This window comes from Urocitellus parryii, chromosome 3 (assembly GCF_045843805.1).
Source record: "Urocitellus parryii isolate mUroPar1 chromosome 3, mUroPar1.hap1, whole genome shotgun sequence".
NCBI classification, from domain to species: Eukaryota; Metazoa; Chordata; class Mammalia; order Rodentia; family Sciuridae; genus Urocitellus; species Urocitellus parryii.
Genome location: NC_135533.1, coordinates 93,818,659 through 93,834,388, shown reverse-complemented (window position 1 = coordinate 93,834,388; position 15,730 = coordinate 93,818,659). Strand labels below are relative to the sequence as shown.

The 15,730-nt window shown below is 41.1% G+C and overlaps 1 protein-coding gene across 1 annotated transcript in view; it reads left to right on the top strand.

Moving 5' to 3' along the window:
• Elmo1 (engulfment and cell motility 1) overlaps positions 1-15,730 on the top strand; it is a 559,102-nt gene that overhangs the window by 208,806 nt on the left and 334,566 nt on the right. The window contains exons 9-13 of the mRNA XM_026387606.2: positions 1,326-1,477; positions 3,800-3,878; positions 9,196-9,246; positions 12,589-12,711; positions 14,537-14,668. Of these exons, the coding sequence (XP_026243391.1) occupies positions 1,326-1,477; positions 3,800-3,878; positions 9,196-9,246; positions 12,589-12,711; positions 14,537-14,668 (537 nt within the window). The remainder of the gene's footprint in view (positions 1-1,325; positions 1,478-3,799; positions 3,879-9,195; positions 9,247-12,588; positions 12,712-14,536; positions 14,669-15,730) is intronic.

The window sequence follows — 15,730 nt, the reverse complement described above, 5'->3', positions numbered from 1 at the left end:
AGTGCAGATGCTTACCAGGGACAGTAAACACGTTGGGGAGTTTATTAGGCATGAGAGGAACTAAAACAGTCTGTTGAGGGTCTTAAGTTCTCATGCTCTTCCCGTAGTTGGTTTTTTATAAAATAATAGCTTTTTGGAATGTAAACCTCTAATATCCCTGTACTTCTTCCCTTCACTATTTCCCACCCCAAAGGTCTAGATGCATCCGGAGCAGGCGGAGGTCCTTATCTTCCCCTCCCACCATTACTTTCCATGGGAATCTGTGGACTGGAGACAGTTGGGAGGACAATTGGGAATTGTCATGGGAGCATTCACATTTTACAGAGTTACAGGGATAGAGAGGGGATGAGGACCACGGTGGGTGGGACAGCAGAAAGAGAGAAATTGGTGTTGACAGAGGGAAGCAGTGAGTGCTTACTGGTCATGGGACCATGTTATTCAGCTTTTAAGAAAGCAGTCATTATGCTGATATTATAATGGCCTTTTAGTATGAGTTGTCAACAGGCTGCAATAACTTTTAATGAGGTCTCTAAAATAAAGCCTTTATGGTGCCCATGTGTTTGGATTGCTGTGATCCATTATTCTAACCCCTTATTTTATTTCCCTCTTATATTGTGATTTATTATATTGAGGCTTTAGTGATTAATTCTTTAGGGAATATATTTTAGAGCTTAAACTAGTATTTTAACTTTTAGCACTGCTAATTTAAATGATTTCCTGATTGGTACATTTGGGAGAATTGAGAAGAATTTATTTTAACCATAAGAAATTGAAAGAATAGGGGGGGAAGTTTTTTTTTTTTCGTTTTTATTTTTATTTTTTTTTATTTAGGAGTAGCTAGGAGAGTGGCCAGGCACTGAAAATTTGCCATTTCAATCGTGTTGACAAGTGTGATTTGTGTGAGTCCCTTGAGAACATAACAGGAACATAATAAAAATGTAAAAGTCATGGATTGTGTGAGTGAAGGACTAGCCTGGGAATCGGGGAGGAGTAGCTATTAGCATTTGTTGAAATTACTGCATCAGAGAAACACAGGGATCCTTATAATACATGTGCTATGATTGCTTGCCTGTGAAACCTGAAGCTCAGAGAATAAGGCTGAGAAGACCAGACAGAATAGTTCTTTAAAGATATTTCTTAAAGAGAGGTTCAATTTTTGTTGAATGATGTTGTGAGCAGTCGTTGTTGGCTCATTGGATTTCTTGCTGTTTTGTTATATGTGTGGTTTCCTTAATCGAGTTTCTGATTTGCTTCATCTGTTCCCTTATCTACTTCCCTGCGCTGCTTACCATGAGCAATCAATGTTGTCCCACTTGGATTTTCAGATAGCAAGCTTTGTGAACAAGTCAGCCATAGACATCTCAATCCTGCAACGGTCCTTGGCCATCTTGGAGTCAATGGTGCTCAATAGCCATGACCTCTACCAGAAGGTGGCACAGGAGATCACTATTGGCCAACTCATTCCTCATCTTCAAGGGTAAGCATGCGGAGGCGCCCTGGGAGTAGGGGTGCCCTTCAGGGAGGCAGCTGAAATCATGCCATGGGAAACTTTATATATTGGACCAATTAATTGTACAAGAAAAAAAAAGAATATTGAGTTGACCCATAACCAAAATATGTACCACAGTCATCCACCATCACATTGAAGCAGCACAATTACTACCTCCTACCCACTCTCCATCCCTGATGAGTTTCATGTCTAGACACTGTCTGGACCTTAGGAGACTCTCAGTTTTGGTGAATTTTAGTGGATATTAATAGTTATCCTTTTAATAAGACAAAGTAAGACCCTTTGTTTTCTTCTTAATAGTCTTTCCCTAACTATATAAGATTATATCTTCTGTAATATCATGAATTACATCATGAATTATTTCCAATTAATTTTCATAATTAATTGGAAATTTTATGTTAGGCATTTTCAACCAGGAATTTTTAGTGGCAAGCTTCTTCCTTAGTTATATTCAAGGTGATAACAGTGACATTCTTCTTTTGTGTTTTATAATATAATAAAGGTGCTTTTCCCTAGACGTTTGAGATATAATGTGGCTATTCGATGGCTGACCTGGCAATCTGAAGTCTTTTCCTTTCTGTCCACCCTGAGGTGACTAATAAGTTTGCCTCTTATGATACCATGTTAACAAGCACTCCATTATACAATGCTACTTGGTAAAGTATTTGGGGTTGAAGTTGCAACAAATAATTGTGTTAGCTTATACAGGAGAGGGAGCTTATTGGAGGGACACAGTAGTATCTCACTAGAATCCAGATATGACTTAAGTAACAATGCTTTTGTGAAAGAAGCTATGGCCTCTGCGGAGACCTTAGCAGCAGACGTTTCCTGTAGCATATTGGCTGGCACCAGCATGACCTGTTTCTGGTGGCAGTACCTCTGGTCTTTCAGGTCACATGTGCAAATTCTTAAGAGGAAATCTGGTTGGCTCATTTGGGTTGGTGATGCAGGATAGAAGTGTGAGAGAGTATTCAGTAGTTCTCTCAATACACTGAAAATGTTAACTGTTGTGTTTATAATGTAAACTCCCAAAACACATCCTCCCCCCTCCACCTTCATTTGGAGACAGGAGGATGACCAGAATTTAAAATTTAAGTCAAAGAAGCTGTACATTGTGGCTTCAGTGAATAGTACCTTGTTCTCCAGAATGGAGATTTTTTTTTTTATGTAACCTCTCTAGAAATAAGATCCATTTCACATGTCACTGAAAGTGAAATGTATTAACTTTATAGTCACAGCTTGCTTTCTGACTCTCAGGGGCACATGTGCTCATTCACAATGCACTTTACCAAAGAAGAGAGTTTATTATTTGCTAAGCACTGTGCTGAGGGTTTTATAGACATTATCTCATTTTATCTTCCTCCCAGCAACACTGTGAAATATATTGTTCTTACAGATGAGGAAACTGTGCCTTGGGGATACTCATTAGCTTGTCCAAGACCACATAGGCAGCCTGTGGAGAACTGGGCTTTGAATCCCATCCTGCCACAGGCTGTGTTCTAAGCTCTGTCTCTCCCTGACCAGCCTGACAGATGATCCCTAAATGGAGCTTCTAGGCCACCTTTGTTTCTGCCTTATGTCCTTCTTGTTTACTGTTCACCATGCAGCTTACTTTCATTTTGTGCTTCATTTAGAATTCCTGATTTCTTTCCAGTGAAAAACAAATTTATAAACATCAATACCTATTCTTCTTGCTATTAAAAGTTTCCATTTGGAAATGGATTTTTGGAATATGTGTTATCATAGCCATGGAGACAAAGTAGATTCCTTTATATAAGAACAGGAATGCGGAGGTATCCATAGCTGCTCTCTGATCTATATCATGCATAACACAGAAAATTACACACACACACACACACACACAAAATGACTATTGTGAAGATGACTATATCCCCTGGATCCATGCCCCACCCCCCTTTCTTTCATGGTGGTGGAAATTGAATCTGGGACCTCACATGTGCTAGGAAGGTGCTCTAACGCTGAGGTACATCCCCAACTCCTGGGCCCACGTCTTTAATCCTAACAGAAGAGAGATTGGAGAGAGCCAACTGGCTTCCTGTGTTTCTGCATGATATCCACCAGGTGCCTAATAATGGCAGTTTTGTACCTACCTTATTTTCAGGCTCGTGGTGGTTGAAATACACTCTCAGTGCTGAATGAGTTTCCTAGTCCCTCCCTGCCTTTCTAACTTCTGGGAAGAGGGTGCATGTATGTGATGATGAAGCTCACCATGATCTGCCTCAGGGATCACCTCTTCTGACTTTGCTGTGTTGTTCCGTATCTTTACAGAACAGACCAGGAAATCCAAACCTATACCATCGCTGTGATCAATGCACTTTTCCTGAAGGCCCCTGATGAAAGAAGGCAGGTAAGCTGCATCCCCTTAGTCTTATGACTGCTGTATCCAGGGCTGGGGACGTTTCATGCACTGAACATCCTCTCCTTCCCATCTAGATTCTTTGGGCTGCTCTGCTGCTCTTTCTGCAGGTGACTGTCCAGAGCAGCTCTGTCCTGCAGTTGGGCCTAATGGTGGGGATGGGCAAGCCCTTTGACTGATGAAGAACACGGGGAGTTGGGACAGGGGACTTATTTCATGAAGTCTGATTCAGTGTAGAAGCCCAAATGATAGAATACTACAGCATCACTGTGGTTGGGGTTGGAAGCAATGGAACCCCAGGAGTTTGATAGATGCTGACTGGGGTGAAGGAGGTGCTGTTCCTGTATTTTGGATAAGCTGTCTTGCCTTTCCCTGGGTTGGGGGAGATGGAAAGGTGAGAAGAAAGGAGGGAAAAGATGCAGATGTCTATGTCTTCTGTCCATGTGGCTGTGACTGGGAGGACTGAGCAGTCTTTTCCCCTCCTCTGTGCAAAAAAGAGAAGGGAGCCCCTTAAGTGTACCCATATGAAGCCTATCCTTTGCTATCTCTGTAGTTCTTTGCTTCTCTTCCATTAGGGAAAGGGCCATTACAGAGGGAGATGTGAAAGAAGTAGAATTTTGATTTTGCTGTGTCTTGGAATTTAACTCATACCTCAAAGTCCTTGCGTATTTTTTCTATCAACAAAGCATAGAATATATTTCCCTGGTCACAATTCACTTCCTTTAAAACCTTCATGGAAATATGAGATCTTTTAACCATTAGAAAACCAGAGGGGGGCCTTCATGATGATTGTCCAAGAACTAGTTGAGAAGAAATTAGAAAGTTAACCAGCATACTACTAAAATGCTGTGTCAAGAATCTTTTTATTTTACTATTATTATTATTATTATTTTTTTTTACAGACTTTAAACCTCGGGGGTTAAAGCCAGGGGTTCTGGTTTGTTTCCCATTTAGAATTATTTGTTCATTCCTCAGGGTCTACATTTGCATGGGGAGAGGTGCTCCTTTTGCATAGTGAGTGGTGTTGCTTTATAGTTTCCTGTGAGTTTGATTTGAATTGGATAGAACCAGGAAGAGGTGTCTGGCCTCTGGGAGCCTATGCTGGGCTTGAAAGCGTGACTTCGCAGGTCTGAGGTGGGATCGTGGGTGGGCTACTCCTTTGATATTTGTACTTAAATAATGAGCTCATCGTAGCTCCCAGGCAGCCCAGAAAATTGTCTGGCAGCTCTCAACTGGTCATTGAGGGAATATAATCCTTCTACTGACCCAACAGAGGACATTTGGCCAAACCACATGTAGATCAGGATAGAATGTAGGGTGGGGAGGACTATATTCTGATCTGAACTCTTAGGGCTTTCCTTTCTCAAATGTGGAAGAAGATGTTAGATCAGAAGAAATGAAAGCTCATGCCTGCCCAAGGGCTATGGTTTTATTGGATCTAGGCCTGAGTAAGGCGTATATACCTGGCTTACTTTTGTATCTCCCTCTACACCAAACACTACTGTTAGTTTACTGAATTGAATTATCGTGGCCATGGGCACATAGGGAACCCAGTATCAATCTGCAACTGACTTTGGAATGTTGATACCAATGGAAATATAATGGAATAACAAAACAACTTTAGTTTTGGATTCTGTGAAACAAGTTTTTTTTTTTAATTATGCAGTATGGATAGATAAGACAGTCTGACCATGTAATAAACCACCACATAGAGTAATCTATTAACTTTAAACCATTTGCGAAAACAATCCAGCTAAGAAAGCGTACATATAATCCACCAAAAATTTACAAAGTATTATATGACAAATTCAATCCTTGAAGTAAAAATAGCCACAGGTTATTTACTTGCCCGTGGAAAATTGATGTTGACTTTATAAACCATTGAATTTAAGACTGTTGTTCATCAAAACAAAGGAAGCATTATGATTTTTGAATTTAAAACATTTCTGAGCTGTGAGTGCTCTGAAAATGATCGCAAGTTCTTAATGAAGAACAGTTTGCTATTTTTTTCCTGAAGGTCACTGGAAGCCTATAAAACAGAAGATTATATTAACAGCTGAGACTATAAGCCAGTAAAATAAAGTTTTAACCGGGCTAATTTTGACATGACATTTTTATTGGCATATGTTCTGAAAAACTAAAAGTTCTCAAAAAAAAATTTTTTTGATCAAATAGGAAAATCTGCCAAACAGGGCCATTAATGACACTATTATCAATAGTCTGCCATGCGCCAGGCATGATGTTCAGTTATATTTTATCATTTAATTTAATTTCATTCACATATTAAGAGAAAGCTGTATTATTTTTATTTTACAAATGAGGAAATTGAGATGCAAAAAGAGTAAAAAAAAAAATGACCAAGTCACTGAGCTGGTAAGAGCCAGACTTAGAAGCCCAGCCTCCTTGCCTTTACCTGCAGAGAGTCCCATCAAATGCCAATCAAGCGGGTGCCACCCACAGAATTTCCTTGTATTTGTCACACAAACACTTACCAGAAGAATAGAAGATACCAGGACCATTTTCTTGCTCCAATTAGATTAAAATGTAGTCTAAAAACTTGTGTATTACACTTACAGAACTCATTGTTTGCTTGTGTGTTTAAAACCTACTTCAGTCTAATACTTTTATTTATTTCAGCTTCTTTTGCTGACTTGGGTTCCATCACATTCATTGGACTTCATTATCTGGGTTTCCTTTAGTTTTTAAATTGTATAAAGTGAATTTAAAGCTCCTCTCCCTCCTATCTACTCTGGTTGGCTGTCCTTGGGGTGGAAGTCCTGCTTTCCCATGATGCTTCCTGGACTAAAGACATTCTCCTTTCTCTGCACAAACGATGGGAACATGCACAATGGATTTTTAGGAAAAGGGGTTGCTATTAAGTGAGTGAATTCCTTACAATGATTTGCCATTGCTCAAATTACTATTTTAATGGCAAATGTGTTGATGAGATGTCTTCCAAAATTTTTTATAGACATTGGTGATTTTGATAAGCATTATTTGAAACAAAGACTTTTAAAGGACTTGATAGGAAACTCAGAAAAGACAGACTTGAAAAAAGTTTGAAAAACTCCCATAATTGCATACCCAGAAAAAGAACCACTGCAATTCCTCACGAACCTTGTGACTCTCATGGCTCATGGCTCTGGCTTCCTGCTTTGCTCTATGCAAATATTCTTCTACATGTATCATTTTTTTTTTCATTAAAGGCAAGCATACTCTGTGCATTATTTCATTTAAGGAAAAAAATCTGCCTTTAGAACTAAAAAAATATTTTCCGGACATCTTTCTATGTTGGTATATCTAGATCCATATTTGTGTCTATCTATGATTTTAGATCTTTTTAGTGCTCTAAAACATTCCCCATGGATTCTCATCTTTACACAATTCCCCAATATTAGACAAAAATATCCATGATGTGGACAAGCATATGTATTTTTTTTCTCTCTGATGAAGCTTCTGTTCCACAGGAGGGGAGCATAAAATATTCATTTGTTCTTTTAGCAAACATTTATTGTCTGCTCGGTGCTAGACATCGCGCCTTGAGCTGGGAATACAAAGCATAATATATTCTCTGTTCCCATGAGAAGCCCATAGTGTTATGCAGAAGATAAATATTGTAAACAGATAATTAATGAATGCTCTAGTAGATATCAGAAATATGTTGTCCCTTCTAACTTAAATATTTTATAAACAGGCCAAAATAGGCATAGAGAAGGAGTATTTTTTCTTTTTTGATTCATGTGACTATTGGGCAGGACTTTCACTTTTATAAAGGAAATTTATAAAATTCATAGAAGGAAATTAAGAGAGATGTAGGATTCTTTGGGCCTTTTGTTTGTCATCTGGTCCAAGACCTCAAAACCAAAGCAAAACAAGACAAACCTCCAGGCCTTTCTGTTTAGATAGGGAGGAGAGAGCTGCTTTCTCTGCAGTGTGGAGGACAGGTTCCATTTTGGGTTGTCCTTGAGCTTGTTTCTGAAGAGTGTCCTTGCTCTAGTTTCTGAGTTTCCAAGAGTGGGGGAGAGGACCTTGTCCTGGGTTTGGTCTCCCATGCCATCCGCCCTTGGGAATCGTCTGACAGTATTTACTGGCTTCTCAGTGTGGTGGGTCAGAAGGGGCCTTGCGTTGAAGCTGCCAACCTCTAACAGAGTGCTCTGAATTTCCATCCCTTCTTCTCTCCTGCTTGCTTTCCTTTCTGTGGTGGCGATGACGCCGTTAGGTTGATGTAGAGAGCAATGTTGACATCCTTGATTGTCCTCTGACTGTAAGTCACCCACGTTCCCTCTGTCAGCCTGAATAAGTAGGCCCCGCTCTGCCATTCTGCTCCTGTCCACCTTGCCTGTGTCCCCTCGTAGCTCCTTCCCCCCATGCTCTTGGTTCTCCTAGCTTTCTGCACATTTATTTCAACCTTGGTAGAATTTATGGTTATTTTGTTTGAATCGTAGCTTAGTTTTTTCTTCTCTGCTTAGTAAGAGTAGCAACGTCAAAAATACTCCCCACCAAAAACCAGCATCTCAGTGTCTTCCTGAATATGAGCAGTATTTTGAGCTTTTTTGAAAGTATACCAAGGCCAAGGCCATGCTCTACTTTTTAATTTTCCAATTAGTATCTACTTGTCAGTATTGATAAAGGTTGTCTGTGAAATCACTCCTAAGTTCTCTGTGCCAGTCAGGAAATGCCAGAGCACAAAGCACAACCTGCAGGAATGAACCCTAGCAGAGTGGAAGCCGAGTATGAACACCAGAGCTCGGCATCTGCCCAGATATGGGACATCTGCTAAAACCCACTGGGCTCACTGGCAGAGCCTGCTTTCCAGTCTGGGGTATGTGCTACTCCCTCTTTGGTCTTGCACAGATCAAAGTGAACTGGCTTTTAGAAGACCTCACTCTTTAAAGCAATGGTTCTTTCATATCGGACAATATTGTAGTGGGCATGCATTGCCTTGCAGAAGCTTTCAGCACACAGTCTAATAAAAGATGATGAGCCTTTCTAATGGAGAACCGTTGCTTTCATTTGGAATGTTTGATTTTTATTCAGCACTCACCTTTTTCTGCAAAGAAGAATTTTCTAAAGGCAAAAAAAATAAAAAATAGTGTACAGGTGCCAGATTTTCCTTCCTTGTTTTTGCATCTGGCTTTTATAATCTCAATGGAATAGGCAAAAAAAAAAAATAATTTGAATGGGAGTTCCTAAGAAATACTGCTGATATACAGTTATGAAGCACACCCCAGGATCAAGTCATTGTTGGCCCTGCTGAAATGTGTCTCTCTAACCTAAGCCTTCGTGTGGGTGTGCTTTTCTTCTACAGGAGATGGCGAATATTTTGGCTCAGAAGCAGCTGCGCTCCATCATTCTAACAGTGAGTACCTCGGGGGCTGGGACTGCGTTGCTGGGGGGAGTGGCCTGGTGCGCTGTCACTTCTCTTTTGGCCTCAGTTGTGGTTGCTCTGTGACCAGGAACAGTGGTGAAGCAGCAGGGTCTATAAAGGAGGGGAATGTGTGTGTGTGGAACTGGAGTAAGTAAGGCTTTCCCACAGGAATTGCCTCCTGTGATTGGCAGGAGGAGTCTTACCTTGCCCTAGGAAGCCAAGGGGCCTGAGGAGCTGGACCTTCCTCTTCCTGTGGCAGGTTTAGTACAGACCCTGAGACTTTTGGCTTTTCAGTCAAGGACATCAGGGGCTTAAAAAAAAAAAAAAAAACACCAAAATGAACTTGTACTTTTTTTTTAAATGAGGAAGCTGTCTGGAAACATACCAGGCCCTGAGAGAAGCATTGAAATTTTGGCCATCATTTTCTTGGCCCCCTTACAGGAGGAAAGAAGGAAAGTACGTGGGAACCGTTCACTAACTGCAGTGCAGACTTGATCTTATACCTCAGGGAGAAAGTAGCCCTTCAAGTCGCACTGTGAGTGTTTATAACTAAACCAAACGGCAAGGTTTCCTGAGGCCTTCTCAGCTACTTGAGAGAAGCAGGTTTTCTGCTTAGAATGAAAAAAAAAAATCTGATAATACGATTCCAGTTCAGCAAGCTTAGAATTCACAACACACACACACACACACACACACACACACACAATGTTTTATTATTACTCAGTTATGATGAAACCAACAGGTCTATAGGTCATTGCCAGTGAAAAGAAGAGCTTGCTACTTATAATTCCCAAAAGGAAGAGCCAACCACAACCAGGAGGGGGCCTCACAGGGAAGCCAGGTTGGTCAGGAGTCAGGGGCAGTGAGACCAAGAGCCTTTACTGTGACTGTCTAGGAAAGGAGTACATGAGGCTAGAGAAAGTGGCTAAGCAGGTTTAGGATTAGGAAGTTTAAATTCAGTGGGTTTTGGGATTTATGGACTGTTCTAGTTGTCTGGGACATGTTCCTTGGTGATAAGGACAGAGGGCTGGTGGCATGAGCTCCAGCTGGTTTGCATATGAAAGAAGTACTTTGTTATCTCTAGAAATTGGCAAGGCCTCAGAGAGGCAGTCTCTCCAGAGTCAGTTAGGAAATACATGGCACACACAGACACACACATACAGACACAACACACATACAGACACAACACACACACAGACACATACAGACACAACACATACATACATACACACACATACAGATACAACACATACATACATACATACACAGACACACACACACACACACACACACACACACATTTTCTCTCTCTCTCTTTCTCTTCCCTGCCTCCTTTTCTCAAAAATGAAACCTTTTTTTAGGAAAAGAAACTAAATATTCTAGAACTCAAGGCCAATGGTAAGGACTGCAGTTGGTGATCAAGTTTGATTTTAAACTTCCTGGCTATCAAGAATGAAATGTAAATTTCACCATCTGATAAAAAAAAAAGAGGTGTTCCAGTTCTTCAGGGATGGCAAAATGCCCCCCACCCCCAAACTGAAATCTGAAATGTGTCTTTGTAAAACAGCCTAATAGATTCTACATCTAATTATGGCTTTGTAGAAAGTACAGAAAGATTCATAATAGGCCATTCTTTATCTTGGCCCTAAAAATGTGGAAGCTGCAGTCAATAGTAAGGTGTAGTTCAGTGAAGGTGTTTGCGCAAGGAGAGGGATCCAGGTGGGAGATGAAGGGTTGGAAATGATGGATGAAGAAGGGCTTAGCTTGTTTTTCATACCTCCCGGGTGTGGAACTTGAGGTTGGAATCTTCAGAGAAATGAGTGGGTGGAATGACAATAGCCACCTTGTCTCAAAGATAATTGGCTTCAGAGTCACTTCTTTTATGAAATGTCCATAGCTGGAAGTTTAAGGTTTCTAGTCTCTGACAGCAAGTTGAAGTGCAGAGGTCTGGGAGATTTTAATAAAATGGATGCCCATACATTTGGGGCACTAAAGTTGTACAAGTTACCATTCCCTTTTGGAGAATGAAGGGTATGGAGTGTGACACCCCACCCCCTACCTTCCATCCTCCAGCTTCTCCCCTCCCATAATTTTGGTTCAGCCATTTGAATTACATCCTCCTCCCTCTTCTCTTCCTCCTCCTTGTCCTTCTCTCTCTCATTCTTCTCCCTCTCCTCCATTTTTAGCAGGCTGCTTCAATGTCATGTTCACAGTCTATGTGGGGACATGGTGCGTGCCAGGTCAGGAGGTAGCCAGGCAGCACCCTGAGAACCCAGAGTGTCACCAAGAGCGTTTACTGTGACTCTCTAGGAAAGGAGGAGTACATGAGGCTAGAGAAAGTGGCTAATTATCCTCTAGTCTTGGCTGGAAGATAATTTTTTTTTTCATGTTGGGGACCTCTGGCATTTACTGAAGGGTCACTTGGAAGTGAGTTTCCAGCTATTTACTGGTAGCAACAGGGGGTGCCAAGACCAAGCTCTCTTGCAGATAGCAGGGCCTGGCTGGGTCTATTGCATTCAAAATCATGGATCTGAATAGTGTTTTGCCACTGTGACTGGTCATTTGGCATTTTCAAAGTATAGCCAAGGTCTCTCGGAAAAGGATACACATTAGACCTGGCTGTTGTATGAGCTGTGGTGGAAGCAAAGCCCCATGCGTCCAACTTCCGGCCACCCCTTTTATGTTTGTCCTGCTTTTAGTCTTGTTTCTATAAAGAAATGTCATTTAACTTTTCATTTAATTATTAACTAATAACTGTTAAAAAAAAATGTAGCAGCATTTGCAGACTACACCAGGATGGAAGTGGGGCTTGTGGAGTTCCCACAGTGAGTTCACTACAAATCAGATGAATATTTTGCTGTTGTGTGTTGCTTCTAAAACTTACCCCTCCCCCCATCAGAAGTGGGAAAACCTGGGAGAGGCCGTCCTGGGGTGAGATGACCGTAAGGTTCTTGTGATAGGTGGGTGCTGCTGGTCCCTTGCAGCATACTCAGAGGTGTCCTCCAGACACTCATCTCAGGTACATTTTTTCTTGAAGTACCTTTCCCCCTTCATCCAGGAGCTTCTGCACACAGTAGGTCTTTTCCAGGTTTTTGGGCCACAAGATCAGGAACCTTACTGGGCCCCACAATGTCAAGGAAAGTTCTGAGATTATGTGTGCCCTGATTTTCTTGTGAGAGGTGGTTCCGTAATTCTCCATCCCTTGTGCATCCAAATAAACACTGTTGAGGTTCTACTTGGGGTAACAACAAGGGTTAACCTTTATTTATTTATTTATTTATTTTTGCTTATTCTTTGTTATTTAAAAGTGTCATTTGTGAACCATCTCTCTAGCATGTCATCCGAGCGCAGCGAGCCATTAACAATGAGATGGCGCACCAGCTCTATGTTCTCCAAGTGCTCACCTTTAACCTCCTGGAAGACAGGATGATGACCAAGATGGACCCCCAGGACCAGGTGGGTGCCCAGCAGACAGCAGTGAGAGCACATGAGGGGAAGGAGGTGTCACTAAAAGTCTTCTCTGGAGCTACCCTGAAACCAGGAGTTTAAGATGATCGTATGATTGACTTATTACCCTCTCAAACTTGGTGGTATGACTTTAAAATTTAGGTGAACCTGGGATCAGAGAATAAAATAAATGGATTCTTCCATTAGGCCCTGAACACATCCACGTTCTTCCTCTTTTAGATAGGAGAGCTTGCTGTCCATGGCCTCAGACCTTGGCCCTTGGCCACCGTACCTTAGATAGTGATAACTTTGGGATCAAGTTCCCAGATGACCAGGGCCAAGGATAGTTCTGTGTGATACTGATTCTGCAAATTAGAAGTAATTTCCTTTCTCCGATGATCAATGCCAGTGGTTAGTCCTGTGTTAAATAAACCCGATTTTCGGGCTGGCAGTTTTGTTAGTTGGCTCTTTGCTCTAACTCCCTGCTAAGTCTTTGGTTGTTTCCATGAAAGATTCTGTCTCCATCCAGAAGCTTTTGGGGGAACTTTACTGTGTGAGAGTAGAGTGAGAGGAAACAGCTGGGAAGCCTGCCCCTCTGTAGCACATTTTCAACTTAAGCAGTGCTGCAGCTTTGGAGAGGAAAACACTCATTATTGGCACGTGAGGGCCTGATCTGTTGCAGATGTGGGCTGCATGCGTGGAGTGTGTGGCTGCTGCAACACTTCATTCATGGCACAAGGCCATGCGATTAAGAATGATGGAGGAGGCTAAGAGAGGCCAATGACCGTGCTGCACATTTTTGGCAAGGCCAAGTGTAATCATCCCAGGGAGATGAGACTGTCATCTTACCTCTTCTAGTGATGGAGAGCAGTGCATCCTAATAATGGAGCAATGCTCCTTGTTTCCAAATTCTTCTTTTTTAATGAAATTTTTTTGTTATGGTAAAAATACTTAGCCTAACATTTATCATCTTATCCATTTTTTTAAGTGTACAGTTCACTAACATGAAGCTCATTCCCATTGCTGTGAAAACATCACCACGATACATCTCCAGAATCTTTCCATCTTGCAGAACGGAATTTCTGTGCCCATTAAACAATAACTGCCCAACTGCCCTCTCCCCCTCAGCCCCTGGTAACCCTATGCCACTTTCTGTTTCTAGAAGTTTGTCTACTGTAGGAAGCTCATAGAAATGGAATTAGAAAATATTTGTCATTTTGTGTCTTATTTCATTTGGCAAAAAATATCTTGGGTTCATCCACATTGTCACCTGTGTAAGAATTTTGTCCCTTTCTGTGACTGAATAATATGCCACCACTGTCCGTCTGTGGGACCTGTGTTTTATCCACTCATCCATGGATGGACACTGGGGTTGTTTCTTCCTTTTGGCTCATTTGTTTTAGTGACATGTTAGAGTCCATAAAATCGTTCTGTAGGGGTCCCTTGTAACCTGAGTTCTGTCCCTGAACCTGTGTGTCTCTCTAACAGCGCAGTGCTCCCAGGTTCTCCCAACTTTATCTTTTCCAGTCACAACCCTTCCATCACATTGGGGGTCTCATGTAGGACAGTCCTGGGCAACTGATATTAGCCCTCCAAATTAGTTGGCTGCAAGAAGAGTTGTGCAATATGGCCCAGGCTAACCATCAGGGAGAGTGGCAGGAGGAAGAGAAGTCAGCAAAGCCCTAACTTCGAACATTGGTTGTCTTTTATCTGTTTTTCTTTTGCCTGAATGCAGTGATTCGTTTAGACTCTGGGGAAAGAGGTAGTTGTGTCACATCACACAATGAAAGCAGCTTTCCCTCCCTCCTTTTTCTCCCCTCCCTAACTCCTTTAGGCTCAAAGAGACATCATATTTGAACTTCGAAGAATTGCTTTTGATGCCGAGTCTGAGCCTAACAACAGCAGCGGCAGCATGGAGAAGCGCAAGTCCATGTACACTCGGGATTATAAAAAACTTGGCTTCATTGTAAGTAAGCCGTCTCCAGTAAGCTCTCTCTCCTTCCAGCCTCCCCGTGGCTGACCTCAGCCGCATCAGGCGTGTGGTCCTCTTGTACTTTACAGAATAGTTTCCACATTTCCAGATGTTTAGCTGATTTAAACAGGATCACATGAAAGTCCTCTGGCTGCAGTGAAATGGAATAACTTGCACAAGTGTGACTAATACTGCCTTTGTTTATTCAGTTCTGATTAAGTGTAACCAAGAGTAGTTAGCCCGGATTGCATCTCATCTCCCTGAAATCTGCTTTACAAGATGCTTGAGGTTCTGTTTGAGTTACATGCTGTATGCTGGCAATGGTGGGAGAGGCCATATCATTGGGTCAGTGATTGCATTACTTATGTACACGGATTTTGTATCAAAATCAAATTGAAAATTTCTGAAATTTAATCATGATAAGTTTCATACACTTTATATCTTCCTGAAAGGTTTATCTTGCCACAGATGCTAATAGGTTGACTCCTCAATTTTATTTCTCAGTTTGCAAATTAGAACACAACTTGTTTGGAGTGTAGTCTGTTGTTATATCCACTTGTAGTCTGTTCTTACCCTATCACCATCAGTTTTAGGGTGGCCTTCAGGTAAGCTCAAATTTTGCAGGTATAAATTTGGGTTTTTTAAGTTCCATAAAAAAAATGACATGAATGAGATTTTGGCTTCAGTGATTATAAATCACTAGGTATATTTTTTTATTTTAAATACTCTTTCTTGGACAAAATTATATCTGTATATATACATGTACATATACTCGTATGTGTAAGTACATACGAGTAATATGTACAGTACACTATGTGTATGTATGTATTGTATATGTACAGTATACTATGTGTATGTATGTATTATATATATATATATGTTAATGTTTACATTTAATCTAACAAAAGTAGTCCAGTACTTTATATGTTACTTGGGAGGACTTGTCTTCTATAGGAATTTTCTTTAAAATTCACAATGTTTTTGAATTTTCTTCGAAATTTTTAATTAAAAATGCTTTCGTATCAGATAATAGGTGTTTTTCATTATTGAGAGATT